The following is a 17,201-nucleotide window of genomic DNA, read 5'->3' as shown; positions in this document are numbered from 1 at the left end:
CATTGATATTTAATTGCAATGCTTTAACCCTTTGATATTTGTATAAGCATTATTTTTAGAGTTTTATAAGTATCTAAAATATTATAACTTTTAAATTAAGAATTTATTTTGACATAATTGTAGATAATCTTACAGGTAAAAAATAATACAGAGAGATCCCACATACCCTTTGCACTGTTTTTCTACTGGTATTATTTAGCATAACTATAGTACAGTATCACCACCAGGATATTAATATTTATAGAATCAAAATATAGAATCTCTGTCACTACAAGGATCCCTCCTTCATTTTATCCTTTTATAGCAGCATCTACTTTTTTCTGTTCCACCCACTTTTTAACCTGGCAACCATTAATTTGATCTCCATTACTAAAATTGTCATTTCAAAAGTGTTATATATTTTGATCCGCAGGAACACATACATAAACACAAAGTTATGTGCATGAACCATACATTATATAATCTTTGGGGAATGATTTTTTTCAATCAGTGTAATTTTATGGAGATCCCCAGATTATTACGTGTATCAATCCTTTGTTTCTTTTTATTGCTGCATACTGTTGTGTGAAGGTACTGCAAGTTGCTTAAGCATTTGCCAGTTGCCTTAGTCCATTTTGTGCTGTTGTAACAGAATATATGGGACTGGGTAATTTTTTGGAGTATTTGGGATCAAACCCACTTGCTATGTAAGTGCTCTACCACTCAGCTACACACTCAATCCTTTTTATTTTTATTTTTTTTTTTAATTTTGAAACATGCTCTTATGAAGTTGTCCAGACCGACCTCAAATTTGCAATCCTCCTGCCCAAGCCTCCAAAGTAGCTGAGATTATAGGTGAGTGCTACTGTACCTGGCCCAGACTACATAACTTATAATGAATTCATTTCCAATAGTTCTGGAGGCTGGGAAGTCCAGGGGCCTACATCTGACCAGGGCCTTCATGCTGTATCATTCAGTGGCAGAAGGTATCATGTGAGCAAGAGGCAGGGTGCAAATTCACCCATTCATAATGAACCCACTCCCATAAACATGATGTTAATAAATTCATGAGGATAGCACCTTCATGATCTAATCACATCTTTAAGATTCTTCCTCTTAACACTTTCACATTGGAGATAAATTTCTAACCCTTGAAATTTGGAGCACACATTCAAACTATGGCACCCATGGCTGAATATTTGTATTGTTTCTACTTTTTGACTATTACAAATAAAGCTGAAGTATTTGTGTTCAGGTTTGGGGTTTTTTTTCTTTTGCTTTTTGGGTTTTGGTAAACATAAATCTTCATTTTTCTGAGATGAATACCTAGAATTGCAATTGCTAGGTCATGTGTTAATTGAATATTCAGTTTTATAAGAAATTGCAGAATTGTTTCCAAGATTGGCTAGACCACTTTACAAATGCACAGGCAATGTATATATGATCCAGTTTCTCTGCATCCTAGCTACCATTTGGTGTTATCTCTATTTTTAAATTTTAGCCTCCTATAGATAATGATACCATATTGTGGTTTTAGTTTGCAATTTCCCTGATGGCTAATGATGGTGAACATCTTTTTCAGTGATAATCTCTCATCTGTATATCTTGTCTGTTCATGACTTTTTTCAGTAAGAAAAAAAGTATCCAAAATACCACTGTATTTTATGGGTCCTTTTTACATAGAGATTTGTGTAATGCAAGTTGATAATATGATTATATAAAAAGTAGAAATGCTGTTCGTGTAGGGTTTTTTCTAATGTTTAATTTTTATTTTATTGATTTTTAAAGAGTCAACTCTAAAAATCAATCACATATTTTTTCCTATTTTTTTAAATTTCATTGATCTCTGCTCTTTATTTTCTTTCTTACACTGCTTTGAGCCTTATTTTTGCTATTTCTTTTCTAGGTTCTTGTTTAGGAAGTTTGATTATTGATTCTACTTTTCTAATTTTGACATTTATGCCATAATTTCACTATCAGCATTTTTAACTAAATCCCAGAATTTAATAAAAATTTTAAATTAAAAAACATTTATTTTAATAGGCATAGTGTATATGAATGCATATATAGGTAAATATAAATTCATGTAAATATTCAAACTGTCAGAAAACACAGTTAAACAAAAAGTATAGAAAATGGCTATAATCTTACTTGCCTACTATTTTTAAACATCTTGGTAGGTACACTGCCTGGCTCTTGAAGATGAGTACATATACACATATTCAGTAAACAGAATCACATACTCTTTCATGATGAGTCCCACAAATTTTAATATATTTTAATTTTCATTCAATTTTCTTTATTTTTATTTCCCTTTAGTCTTCCACTTTGATCTATCAGTTATTTAGTAGTATATTTGGTTTCCAAATGTTCAGAGATCTCCCTGTTTCCCTTTGGTTATTGATATGTAGTTGTAGTTGGAGAACACATCTTAATTCATTTAAATTTGTTGAGATTTGGTTTATGGCCCCAAATATGATCTGTCTTGATATTTGTTTCATGAATGTGTTTGTATTTGTTAGGTAAAGTGTTTTATAAATGTCACTTAGATCCTGACGGTTAATGGTGTTTTTCCCATTATAGTTGTACACAATGATGTGATTTTTTGTTATATAATCAGTCCCAGTACTTCCCTTTCCTCCCTGCCTCCCACCCTTTGGTCCCTTTCCTCTACTGATCTCCCTTTGATCTTCAGGATATCCATTTCCACCTTTCTTTTCCTTTTTCTTCTCTAACTTCCACATATGAGAGAAAATCTGACCCTTGACCTTCTGAATTTGACTTATTTCACTTAGCATGATAGTCTCTAGTTCTATCCATTTTCCTGCAAATGCCATAATTTCATTTTTCTTTATAGCTGAAAAAATAAAATTCCATTGTGTATATATACTACATTTTCACCAAATTTTCTTTATCATCAATGGTGTTTTTGAGTTCTTCTGTATCCTCACTCTTTTTAATGACTAGTTGGTAACAGAGGTGTTGAAGGATCTTGGGTAATAGTGAATTTACGACTTCTTTCTGTTTTATCACTTTTTGTTTCACATATTTTGAAGTTCTGCCAATTGGTGAATAAACATTATTGCTAAAATTATTAGAGAATTGGCCCTTTTATCATTATGTACAATCTCGCTCTGTCTATGGTAATTTTCTTTGCTCTGAAGTTTACTTTATCTGATAATAATGTACCTTCTTTTACTGTCTTTTGATTAATGTTGCATGGTATGTACTTTTTCATCTTTTTATTTTCAGTCTGCCCTTTGTATTTTAGAATGAGTTTCATGTAGATAATATGTAGTTGAGCAGAGTTTTTAAATCCCCTCTGCTAATCTCTGTTTTAATTGGTATATATAGGCCAATTGCATATATTATAATTATTGCTATGTTAGGGCTGAAGTCTGTGTCATCTTTAAAATTTCTTTGCTGTTTTTTATTTCTTATTTCTATTTCCTGGTTACTTGAACATTTTTTAAAATTCCATTTTCATTAATCTGTAGAACTTTTGAGACTATCTCTTTCTGTAGCTCTTTGAATAGTTGTGCTAGATATTATATATACATAATTTATCATGGTCTATTTGAGTCGTTTTACCAATTTGAGTGAAGTGTAGAAACTTTTCCTCCCTATATGTTCCTTAACCCACCCACATTTGCAATATAATTCTTAAATATTTCCTTTACGTAATAACTAGAACCACATCAGACAGGGTTAATTTCTGCTTCATCCATAGGTGCTATAGTTTGTGTGCCCCAAATTTTAAGTGTTAGAAAATTTATCTCCAATGTGAAAGTGTTAAGAGGTAGAATCTTAATGATGTGATTAGATCATGAAGGTGCTATCCTCATGAATTTATTAACATCATGTTTATGGGAGTGGGTTCATTATGAAAGGGTGAATTTGCACCCTGCCTCTTGCTCACATGATACCTTCTGCCACTGAATGATACAGCATGAAGGCCCTGGTCAGATGTAGGCCCCTGGACTTCCCAGCCTCCAGAACTACTGGAAATGAATTCATTGTAAGTTATGTAGTCTGGGCCAGGTGCAGTAGCACTCACCTATAATCTCAGCTACTTTGGAGGCTTGGGCAGGAGGATTGCAAATTTGAGGTCGGTCTGGACAACTTCATAAGAGCATGTTTCAAAATTAAAAAAAAAATAAAAATAAAAAGGATTGAGTGTGTAGCTGAGTGGTAGAGCACTTACATAGCAAGTGGGTTTGATCCCAAGTACTCCAAAAAAATTTTACCCAATCCCAGATATTCTGTTACAGCAGCACAAAATGGACTAAGGCAACTGGCAAATGCCTCAGCAAACTGTAGTACATTCACACAGTTGAATTGTATGCAGCAATAAAAAGAAATCAAGACAAAATAAAAAGAAATCCAGTTATATTCACCCCTATTTTTCTATTTTTGTTCTTTATATTGTTGTTTCTTCCTTCCCAAGGTTCCAAGATTCTTTATTCATTTTCTTTCTGTTTACATAACTTTGTTTAGACATTGTTTTAGGGTGGCTTGCTGGGAACAAATTCTCTTGAGTTTTCCTTCATCTTTCAATGTCTTAATTTCTTCTTTATTCCTGAAGGATGGTATAGGTTTCACTAGGTATAGGTTGACAGTTATTTTAATACTTGAAAAGTATTGGACTACTTCCTTGTTTCCATAGTTTCTCATGAGAAATCTGTCATTCAAATAATGTTTCCTCTATAGATTGGATGTTATTTTTTTTCTTACTGCTTTCAAAAGTTTTTTTTTTTTTTTTTGTATTTAGTTTTCAGAAGTTTGTCATGTTTCTTTGTGTAGATTTATCAGATTTATCCTTTTTGGTCTTACTTTGCTTCTTGAATATGTTGGTTTATGTTTCTTGTTTAAAGTTTTCCATTATTTCTTTCAACCATATTTTAAGACTTTCCTTCTAGATCCTGTTAGATCTTTTGTCATAGTCCCACAGGAACTTCTACTTTGCTATTTTTTTTCAGTCTGGTTTTCTTTGTTTTCAAATTAGTTAATTTCTATTATTTTACTATCTAGTTCACTGATTCTTATCTCTGTACCCTCTTTTCTGCCGCTTAGTTCTTATACTGACTTTGTATTTCAGTTAAATTTTTCAACTCTAATATTTTCCTTTGGTTCTCTTAATATCTTCTGTTTCTTCTCTGGGCTTCTTTTTCTTTTTTCTTTTTTGCTGAAGCTGTTTTTTTTTCTTTTTTTTTTTTTTACTGGGGATTAAACCCAGGTGCATTCAACCACTGAGCCATATCCCCTGCCATATTTTGTATTTTATTTAGAGACAGGGTCTCACTGAGTTGCTTAGTGCCTTGCTTTTGCTGAGGCTGGCTTTGAACTTAAAGTCCTCCTGCCTCAGCCTCCCGAGCCACTGGGATTACAGGTGTGCGCCACCGCACCTGGCAGAATGAGTGATTTTTGATTGAAACCTGGACTTATTCATATTGTGTTATGAAAGTCTGTGCCTGACAGTCTTTAGCTGAAATTATTTGACATTGCTCTGGCAGGAGAAGGGTGCTACCTTGTTCCTGCAAGGTGAAATTAGAACTTCATTTTTTCCACTTGGCCACAGTGGACACCTGAGGTGAAGGTCTTCTAAATACTGCTAGGCATGGTGGACATTCCTGCCCCCAGTGTGGTTTCTACTGACATGTAAGGACTAGGTTTATTAACTGCAGGAGGAAATTAAAAAATACTTGGCTTTCTTTGATTCCCACCCTGGCTGGGCTATTGAGATGCCTTATTTCACGCTCAGAAGGGTACAAGTCTAGGCTTCCCATCTTGCTGCTTGACTGTATAGGTGGGTGTAGGACTGTGATACTTGGTGTAGAGTGGGTTCCTACCTAAATATTTGTTATCTTGTTTGGCTCTGCCTTTCCTTATTCCTTGTCTACAGAGAGCAAGATTTTGTTGGAGACTGTTTTTGGTCTGTATTCATTGGCATTTCTAGGTTGCCAATCTATTTAACTCCAAGCCTAGGAAATATGATGCAAAAAGGAAACTTAAAGAACTCAATTTGATTCTCTTTCTTTAGTATTGAAATCCCTAGTTGGTTGCTTTCTCCTTTCTACCTTTCAGGGTCTTCTTATGTTTGTTGTGTATATAATGTTAAAGGGTTTTAGTTGTATCTAGCAAGATAAAGGGAAAAAGGTACATGTACTGCATCTTCATGGAAATGGAGTTAAGATTTTTATTTTTATTTATTTTTTTAAAGAGAGAGAGAGAGAGAGAAAGAGAGAATTTTTAATGTTTATTTTTTAGTTTTCGGCGGACACAACAGCTTTGTTTGTATGTGGTGCTGAGGATCAAACCCGGGCTGCACTCATGCTAGGCGAGCGCACTACCACTTGAGCCACATCCCCAGCCCAAGATTTTAATTTTTATATTGCCAATTTTTTTATTCATCTGAACCCTTGTCCTGGGCTTATTTACATGGGCCTTTCACCTTAATATTCTAAATTATTTTTTATGACTTATATTTTTAAGAGTGTTATTTTTGCTGAATTACTAGTGAGCTGAACTATTGTATTTTCTTAAATCGACATCCTTTCCCTATTGATGACTCTATCCCTCATACACCAAATTATTATATGTACTTGACTCTGCTTCTGGACTTCTTATTTTGTTCCATTTATCTATCTTATATTGTTCTAGTATCACTATTTTCATTATAGTAGCATGCCATCTCCAAATTGTAGGGTAAGTCCACCTTCTCGAATCATTATGTTAAAAAAATCTTGGCTATTTTTTTTGCTTAACAATTTATTATATTTGTGTATTCTTGTTGTGCTTATATCACTAAATAGAGGAAATCATGATATCAAACTTTTTCTCTAGTGGTTGTCTACTGGAGGCAATTTTGTGTACCCCCATTCTTTCTCCCCAGCAAATATTTGGCCATGTCTGGAGAGATTTTTGCTCATCAAGACCGGGGAGGTGTTACTTACATGTATTTGGTACAGCCCAGGTATCCTGTTGAACATCCTATAATATATAGGATAGTCCTCTGCAGCAAAGTATTATCTGGCCTAAAAGGTCAGTAGTGCCATATTGAGAAGCCCTAGTCTAGTCCTAGAGGAAAATAAGATTTTATATTTTAAATCTTTTCTATTTTAGAGTAAGACTCATTTAACTTAAGAGCAAATCATATTAAGTGGTATTCGCTTCCTTAGTTACCCCTGGATATGTGATTTAAGGTCAAGCCCTGAAATTATGTGAGTTCTGAGACAAATGATCAACATTTAAAATATGGGCATAAATCAAGTACAAATTTAATTAGAGATAGTGAAGGTTTCAGTAATACAGCCAGTTACAAAATAAATAATACAAAAATCAATAGCTTCTCTATGTTTAAGCAATAGTAGTTGGGAAACATAATGGAGAAAGGTCCCATTAACAATTTCAGTCAAGAGTATGAAATGCCTAGAAATAAACTTTTAGAAATATGCATGACTTAAATGAAGAATTCCATAAAATTTTACTAAGGAATATAAAAGAAGATGTGAATAATAATGAGACCCACTGAATGCAGATTCAGTAATACAAAAATCTCCTTTATCTGCAATTTAATCTGTACATTTAATGCAATTCTTGTAAAACCATAATGGGAATCTTTGGGGGGAATAAAAGGAGAGAAAAATTTGACAAGATTCTAAAGTTCAAACGGGGAAATAAATGCATGAGACTAGCTATCTCTTGTTTTTTAAGGAAAGAAATGATTGAGTCCTTTAGGAAAATATATGAAAATATTTGAATTTATTCTATTCCTGTAGATTTAAAATGTTATGTAATGTAAAAATAAATGAATTCCGGGGCTACAATAATTGAAACTGTGTATGGAACAGGGATAGAAAGAAAAATCAATGAAATATTTTAAAGTACAGAAACAAACCTGTGTTTAGGAAGGTGACATTTGAAATCCATGGAGGGAGAGGCTGGAATATTGAATAAAGGAATTGCAATAGCAGGCTAACTGGATTTTTTAAATTTTCATTTTTAGTTGTCAATGGACTTTATATGCGGTACTGAGAATCAAACCCAGTACCTCACACACTCTAAGCAAGTGTTCTACCTCTGAGCCATAATCTCATCCCCTAACTGGATTTTTGAGGAATATTTACCTAAAAGATTAATCAAAAGAAATCTTGCTTGAATTAAAGGTTAAAAAAAATGGAACCAGGGGCTGGGGTTATGGCTCAGCGGTAGAGCGCTCGCCTTGCAGTGCAAGGCCCTGGGTTTGATCCTCAGCACTACATAAAAATAAATAAATAAAATAAAGTTATTGTGTACAACTACAAAAAAAATAAATATTTTAAAAAATGGAGCCATAAATATTTTGAAATATTTTGAATGTAAAAATGTGTAAATAATATTTCAGGTTATGGAGAGGAACTTTATTTATATATAATTTTTAAATAATATAGTCAAATAATTCCAAAATAAAATTATAAATGTTATCAATAGATATACTGTTCCCCATCTGTACTGTACTGCACTTGTACTCTTTCTACATTCAGTTAATGACTTCAATTGTATATATACTTCCATAACTACTTCTTGGATTTATTAGCAAATAAATACATATCCTTAGGCCTCTACCTTTTTTTGAAATAAATTATATATTCTACACAATATTATTTTATTTATCTTAATTTTTAAACTTAAATTTTATATTACACTTATTTGAAAGTTTTGCAGTTTTTCACATCAGTTAGTACATAGAGAGATTCCTCAGTATTTTCCATAGTATCATGGCATTCTGTAATCTCAATGTATAATAATTTGCATATCCAGTTCCTTGACAATGAGAATTTGAGTTGCTTCCTCTATTGCTAATACAAATAGCAATGTAATGGGTATAATTTTCATGTCATTTTTCAGGCCTACACGCACATCATATATGCGTATAATTTTATTTTATTTTTTTGATTGAACTCGGGGGCACTCGACCACTGAGCCACATCCCCAGCCCTATTTTGTATTTTATTTAGAGACAGGGTCTCATTGAATTGCTTAATACCTTGCTTTTGCTAAGGCTGGCTTTGAACTGGTGATCCTCCCGCCTCAGCCTCCTGAGCTACTGGGATTATAAGTGTACACCACTGTGCTGAGCTTAAATGTATACATTTTTTTATTATGGTAAAATATACATAGCAAATTTGATCATTTTTAAAAAATATTTTTAGCTGTAGATGGACACAATATCTTTATTTTACTTATTTTTATGTGGTGCTGAGGATCAAACTGAGTGCCTCAAACATGCTAGGCAAGTGCTCTTCCACTGAGCCACAACCCCAGCCCTTATTTTAAGTGTATAGTTCTGTGGAATAAAGTACATTATTTATGGATTAATTTCCAGAGGAAGTATTTACGGGTTTAAAGAAAAGGTGAGTTTGTAATTTTTAAAACTTTGGCTACTTGCTTTCGACAGGAGTTGTACCAATTTACACTCCCATTAGGAAACTGTGAGGCTTCTTGTTTCTTCAGGGTCCTTATCAGAATGTGTTACTAGCTTTCATGTTCTTTTCATCAGTTAAGTGAAAAGTGTTCTCAATGTAGTTATAATTCCTAGTATTCTCTTAAAATGATATTGAACACTTTTCACATGTTTAATTGGGAATGTATTTTAAAACATGGTAGGAAGACAGACCATAAAGGAAAAAGTGATGAAAATTTGGCTACATATAAAATAAAAATAAAATTAAAGATCAAAGACAAACTGGGGTAGGGGAGTTTTTATACCATAGGGCAAAATAAATAGCATTGTTATATACTCTTAATAAAATCAGTAATAAGCAGATAGTATTTTCTAATATGAAAATGAGCAGATGACATGAATAGGTAGTTACAAATGAAGACATTAAAGTGGCTGTTAAGCCTGTAAGAAAAATTCAGCCTCAACAGTAGGTAATGATTTTTAAATATCAATGTTTCCTGTAAAACTCATTATTTATTTAAAACTGTACATGTGGTTCTCCTCCTAAGTGAAACATAGAGATACTCCATTGTGCACATTTTAAGTAGTTGGAAGTACATGGTTAAGTTCCCAGTTCCTTCCTATCATCTGCTCCCTACCCACTTCACTCCCAGCAGACCTAAATGTTTTTGGATAGCAGAATATTAGATTATATGTTGCCATGAATTGCTCTACTTCTGGATGCAGAGTAATAATGGATGCAAGTACAGTTACTTATTAAATACCTTTTCCTTTTAAAGGGGAGATAGAATATCAGTAATTACTTGTTAGATTCTAGAAAAAGTTGGTTCAATTATGCAGAAACATTTATCGAACACTTACTACCATGTGCCATGTACTGTGATCTATACTGAGTATGAAAAGATAGTAATTTTGTTTTTAAATAATTCATTCATCTTATTTATGTCTTTATGCACTTAATAAGCCCCCCCCCCCCCCTTTTGGGAGCCAGGATTGAACTCAGGGGCACTCAACTACTGAGCCACATCTCCAAGACCTATGATGTATTTTTTAGTTTTTTAGTCAGGATCTCACTGATTTGCTTGCTATTGCCGAGGCTGGCTTTGAACTCATAGTCCTCCTGCCTCAGCCTCCCAGTATGCTGGGATTACAGTTGTGTGCCACTCTGCCCAGCTCCAGCCCTTATTTGTTTTGTACATTTCTTTTGAAATTTTAAAGCAAGAGGCAGAAAATCTATTTTCTGAAAATTTATTCTTGTCTTCTCTTTGTTTATTTTGTGTTACTAGAGATAGAAGCCCATCTGAGCTGTATCCCCAGCCGTTTTGATTCTGTTTTGAGTAATGTTTGTGTTAAATTGCCCAGGTTGACCTTGAACTTGTGATCCTCTATTCTCAGCCTCCTGAGTAGCTGGAATTACAAATGTGCACCACCATCCCTGGCCTGTTTATTATTTTTTAATCATAGTTTTGGTATGACACAACTTGCATTCCTCAGAGTTCACTCATTTAAAATAAATAATTCATTAAATTTTAGTATATTCTAAGTTTGCAACCATCAATATAGTCAATGTTAGAACATTTTCATAATCCCCCAAAGAAACTCCATACCTATTAATAGTTACTTCCCATTCCTCTCTCTCCTCATAGTCCCTGGCAACCACTAATCTGCTTTCTGACTCTATAGATTTCCCAATTGTGGATATTTCATATAAGTGGAATCTTAAATTATTTGGTCTTTTGTGGCTAGTTTCTTTTAATAAGCATAACATTTTCAAGGCTTATCAATGAATCAGTACTTATTCCCTCCCCCCTTTTTCTTTTCTTTTGGGTATTTAACCTATTGGCACTTAACCACTTGAGCCACATCCCCCAGCTCTTTTTATTTATTTTGAAGCAGGGGCTCACTAAGTTGCTTAGGGCCTTGCTGTGAATTTGCAATCCTCCTGCTCCAGTCTCCCAAGTCTCTGGAACATGTGCCACCATGCCCAGCTTTCTTTGCCTTTTTTTAAAAAAAAAATATTTTTAGTTGTAGATGGACACAATACCTTTGTTTTATTTATTTTTATGTGGTGCTGAGGATCGAACCCAATGCCTCATATGTGCTAGGCAAGTGCTGTACTACTGAGCTACAACCCCAGCCCCTTCTTTTCATTTTGATGGCAAATAAGATTCCATTATATGGATATACCATATTGTAGTCATACACCATCAGTTGATAGAAATTTGGATTATTTCTATTGTCTTTTAAGTCTATTATGAATAATGTTGCTATGAATATTGTGTATACATTTTTTATGTGGGTATATATTTCATTCTTGGGTATATATATAAGTGGAACCCTTTGAGGAAATGTCCAACAGTTGTCCAGAGAAGTTATACCATTTTATATTCCCAGAGTAGTGTAAGGTTTCTAATTTCTCTACATGCTAACCAGCAGTTGGAGTATAACCATCCTAATGCATATGAAGCAATATCTCTATGTGGCTTTGATTTATAATTCTGTAATAACTGATGACATTGAGCATATTTTCATGTGCTCATTGACTATTTTTATCAGCAACTTTTCATCTTTCTGACCATTCTTTTGTTGTCACATTTCCCTCTGACCATAACCTGGAAAGGTTTCATGTCATTAGATTTTTGTCACCTGGATAATCCAAGACAATCTCAAGATATTTAACCTTAACCCCGTTTTTATAAGTCATTTTTGTCAAATAAGGTCATATATTCACTTGTCCTGAGAATTAGAATGTGGCCATCTTTAGGAACCACATCTGTCTACCATACTGTATTAACAATACTAATACTTCTTTTTATCCCAAAACATGAGGTTTTCCCGTTTACTAGGATATCTTTAATTTCTTTCAATGATGTTTTATATTTGTGTGTATAAGTCTTGTAATTCTTTTGTTAACTTTATTTTAAGCATTATATTCTTTTTTTAAGCAATCATAAAAGGAATTATATTCTTAATTTAATTTTGGATTATTTATTGCTATAATATAGAAATGTAATTTTTTTATGTTGATCTTATGTACTTTTTCATGTTGAACTTGTTTATTTTTCTAATAGATTTTCTTGGAATTTTCTGTATTCATGATCACATTATCTATGAATATAGTTTTACTTTTTCCTTTTCAATCTGAATTCCTTATTTATTTTTCTGCCTAATGGTCTTGGTTAGAATTTCAAGTGTACTATTGAATTGAAGTGGTATAAGTGTTTTTGTTCCTGATGGTAGTAGAAGTATTCAGTCTCTCACCATTAAGTATGATACTTATTAATGCTCATTAATATTCATTAATGCTCTTTATCATGTTGAAGAAGTTCCCTTCTCTTCCTAGTTTGTTGGGAGGGTTATCATGAAAGGTATTGGATTTTTGTCAGATGCTATTTCTACTTCTTTTGAAATAATGTGTTTTTAAATAACAGCATAATTGAGATATAATTCACATCTTAACATTCACCCTTTGAAGGTGTACGATTCAGTGGTTTTTAATATAGGCACAGAGTGTACAGCCATCACCACTATGTGATTTGAGAACATTTTCATTACCCCAAAAAGAAACCCTGTACCTATTAGCTGTCACTCCCCATTACTCCCTCCTTCAGCCCCTGACAACTACTAATAACTTTCTGTCTATGGATTGCCCACTCTGGATATTCCTTATAAATAGACTCATGTAATATGTGACCTTTTATGTTTGGTTCTTCCATTTAGTATATTATTTCCAAAATTTATCCATGTTGTTGCATTTATCAGTACTTAATTCTTCTGAGTGCAGGCAAGATCTTTTCAAGCTTCCTTAGTCTCTGGTTATTTCTGATAAATTAAGCCTAAATTTATGTTGTTGTTGTTTTTTTTTGATAGTAGGGATTGAACCCAGGGGTGCTTAACCACTGAGCCAAATCCCCAGCTGGTTTTATATTTTATATAGAGATAGTATCTCAATGAGTTGCTCAGGGACTTGCTAAGTTGCTGAGGCTGGGCTTGAACTCCTGCCTCAGCCTCCCAAGCTGCTGGGATTACAGGCATGTACCACTGCGCCTGGCTAATTCATGCTGTCTTGAAGCTACTTGTGTCTTAATTTCTTACCACCAATGCTTCATTTTTTAAAAAATATTTTTTTTAGTTGTTGATGGATCTTTTCTTTTCTTTCCTTTCCTGAGAATTGAACCTGGTGCCTCACATGTGCTAGACAAACTCTCTGCCACTGAGCTACAACTCCAGCCCCCAATTCTTCATTTTTTTAAAAAGAGAAACCTTCAGTTTGAACTTCTTCACATAGTTTTTCAAATAAAGTCATTTCTTTTGGGGATAGCTTAGGAGCTCCCACTGGGCAAAATCTTTGAGCCAGTGCTTTGGATGCTAGGCAGTGGTAATAAATAGCTAGTGGTTTTCTTGCATACCTCTTCACATATGGGACTTAGCCCTACAAGTGAGCTTGGGTGAAGTACTAGTGTGAAGGGCCTTTGGGGCCCCAGGATTCTAAGCCCTCTGTGCCTGGGGTAGAACCACTGCCCTATGAGTGGAGGCTGGTTAAAGGAAGTGCCCCCACTGAACTCTTGGCTTTACTTACTGAGAATTTTACACCCTCAGTTCTTTGTTGGAGGTGATAAGAGTGCTAGCTGCTTATCTCTCTCATTGAGATACTATATCTCCTGATTGGGAGCTGGGGCAGAGAGAGTCTAGTATTCTTGGCCACTCTTACCAGAAGTATATATTAAGGTAAGCAAAAGGATGGGGGAATGAAAGGAGTGGATTGTGGCTCCTGTGCCATGGACTCACTGTTACATTACTGAGTTTCAGCAGATTTTCTTGCATAAATGGTTTTTTAATTGCTCTTTGCCCTCAGGACAATTTCCAGAAGTTTCCAATTAAAAAATATGTTTTGGGGCTGGGGTTGTGGCTCCGTGGTAGATAACTTGTCTAGCATGTGTGAGGCTCTGACTTTGGTACCCAGAACCACATAAAAATAAACAAATAAAATGAAGGTATTGTGTCCATCTACAACCAAAGAAAATATGTTTTTCCTGTTAAGGATATTTCACTGGGGAACAAACAGTTCCATAGGACTTCTGCTGCAGTTCTGGGAATGTATCCCTCTATTATGTCAAGTTTTTCAGTAAAGTAGAAATTGGGTTTTAAAAAATATTTTTAGTTGTAGATAGACAAAATACCTTTATTCAATTTTTTTTATGTGCTACTGAGGATTGAATCTAGTACCTTAAACATGCTAGGCAAGTGCTCTACCCCTAGAATTTTTTTTTTTGAAGGTGCTAGAAGGTTGTTTATACTATTTTTAAATCTGTGTCTACCTTTTTTTTTTTGAACCTGGAATTGAGCTCAGGGGTACTTGACCACTGAGGGACATCCCCATCCCTATTTTGTATTTTATATAGAGACAGGGTCTCACTGAGTTGCTTAGCACCTCTCTTTTGCTGAGGCTGGCTTTGAACTCGAGATCCTCCTGCTTCAGCCTCTGAGCCGCTGGGATTATAGGTGTATACCACCATGCCTGGCTTAAATCTGGCTTTCACTATTTTAAAATATTTATTTATTAGGTTTGGGGTTACATACTTTTCCTTGCTTTATTTTTATTTTTATTTCTCCATATAAATGAATCTTGTTACAATGGGGTTTGATTCTTGAGAAATAAGTTTAGTGACATTTTTTCTGCTTGCTACTTTGATTTTTAGGTTTGACTCTACCATCTACTACTGTCACCACTACTGCTAGTTCAAGCACCATGCTGTTTACTTCAGTATCAAATGCTTTTACATCTACAGCAGCCTCAGAGCTCTCATGTAAGTTATATTTATTCCAAAGACAATACTATTATTTCCCATGAAGGCCACTTAATTTGCCAATGTAAGCATTGGATCTATATGAATCTCCTGCATCCCCAAAATTATTATGTTTGAACCCATTTAAGATTGTTGATATCAATAGTAGCTTTGCTTAGTGCCTAATTGTCGTGGCTTTAGCTTAAGTTATTTTTAAGTTAGTATGTTTATTTTACCTTAAAATGTGGTAAATTTAAGCATCTGGTTCATTAACACTGAGGTTTTGAAGGAGCTTCTGGAAGTTATTAAGAGTAGGAGTTTTGCTAAGTGTGTCTAAAAGAAAGAAGTCCTAGGTGAAGAAGATAAAATGTAAGGAAAAAGTTTTGGAGCCTTGCTATAGTTGTATTCTTCTGAATAGTCCAGGTTGTGGTCCTTAATATTGTATCTGTCAGAAGTGGAACACCACAAAGGACAACCTGTAGTTTTGGGTCTGATTGACACTGAGGGATATCTCATGACCTCTCCTTCTAAAGAGGAATATTCAAGTGATTTGAGCTGAGAAGTGGGATGATAATTATCTTGTAACCCTAACTTCTTTTGAACATCTTTCATTAGTAGCGTAATGGTAGGGCTAGGGTTGTGGGTCAGTGGTAGAGTGCTCACCAGGCGTGTGTGAGGCACTGGGTTCAGTCCTCAGCACCACATAAAAATAAATAAGTAAAATAAAGGTATTATGTCCATCTACAACTAAAAAATATTTTAAAAACTAGAGTAATAGTAAATGTTGAAAATATTGAATTCTATGTATATCTTAGGTACTTTCTTCTTAATATGCTATAAATTGACTGTGCTTTTGAGGTGTCTTCTTCACAGTGCCATGGTGTCCATCACTAAACTTTGTTGTATTGTAATTGTAGCTGTAATATGGTCCTCCCAAAGCCCTGTGATAGCAAGATTGTTGCTATTCCTGGGACTTAAACTTGCCAAGACATGCTGATACTCAAATTAAGCATGAAGTGCAGCATACAGTCCTCATCCACTTGTGTAGTTGGCATAGGTAAACATTCATTAAAATTGTTGGTTATCATGTGAGTAGTGTTTTCTACCAGGTAGACTTCTATTTTGTGACATGACTGTGATTCTGGAATCCTTCTGATATATGTAAGCAACATCTTTCTCAACAATAATAGATTTAGTGAATGTGATTTGATGAATTTGATCATGTCTGAGGCTTGAATTAATTCCAGTTTCAAAGAATTGGTAACTCTGACTTTTTTTAAATATATATTTTTAGTTGTTGATGGACATTTATTTATTTACACAATGCCTTTATTTATTTATTTTTTTATGTAGTGCTGAGAATCAAACCTGGGTCCCACCTGTACTAAGTGAGCGCTCTACTGCTGAGCTGCAATCCCAGCCCTATTTATGTATTTTTATGTGGTGCTGAGAATCAAACCCAGTTCTTTACACATGCTAGGTGAGTGCTCTACCACTGAGCCTCAGCCCCAGCCCTTATTCTCTGATTTTTGATTGGCTTTTTGTTCCTTCCTGCCTCTAATGTCCTTGCTTACAAAATGAAAAGATATGTGGATCATACTATCTTTCAATTGCCTTTAATGAGTTATCCCTTACACATTTTAAAATTAACTTATTTATTTTAAGTATAAAATTCAGTGATTTTTAGTAAGTTTGCCAAATTGTGTACCCATCACTGTATTTAGTTTTAGAATATTCCATTCATCTCAATAAGATCCCCAGCTATAGATAACAACTGATCTATTTTCTATCTCCATAGATTTGTCTTTTCTGGAATTTCATATAAATGGATTTGACCATGATTTTTTGAAATTTAACCTACATTTTCTAAAGGACTCTTGAGGTGAAGAAGACTCTATAAATTCTTGTTTTGATTAAAAGGGCAATTGTTGATATTATGTTCTCTGTAGTTGGTGCTCCAAAAACTTTGGCTAGAATACTTGGTATAACTTTGG

The 17,201-nt window shown here is 34.1% G+C and overlaps 1 protein-coding gene across 4 annotated transcripts in view; it reads left to right on the top strand.

The window, feature by feature from the left end:
• Nup62cl (nucleoporin 62 C-terminal like) overlaps nt 1-17,201 on the top strand; it is a 75,191-nt gene that overhangs the window by 10,185 nt on the left and 47,805 nt on the right. For 2 of the 4 annotated variants that reach the window (XM_071606028.1, XM_027932932.2), the window contains one exon: nt 15,121-15,228. The exons of the other annotated variants lie outside the window; for them this stretch is intronic. In XM_071606028.1, coding sequence (XP_071462129.1) covers nt 15,121-15,228 — 108 coding nt within the window. The remainder of the gene's footprint in view (nt 1-15,120; nt 15,229-17,201) is intronic. 4 annotated transcript variants of the gene reach the window in all.

This window comes from Marmota flaviventris, chromosome X, assembly GCF_047511675.1.
Source record: "Marmota flaviventris isolate mMarFla1 chromosome X, mMarFla1.hap1, whole genome shotgun sequence".
Lineage (NCBI taxonomy): Eukaryota > Metazoa > Chordata > Mammalia > Rodentia > Sciuridae > Marmota > Marmota flaviventris.
This window is presented reverse-complemented; position numbering and strand designations above follow the sequence as displayed.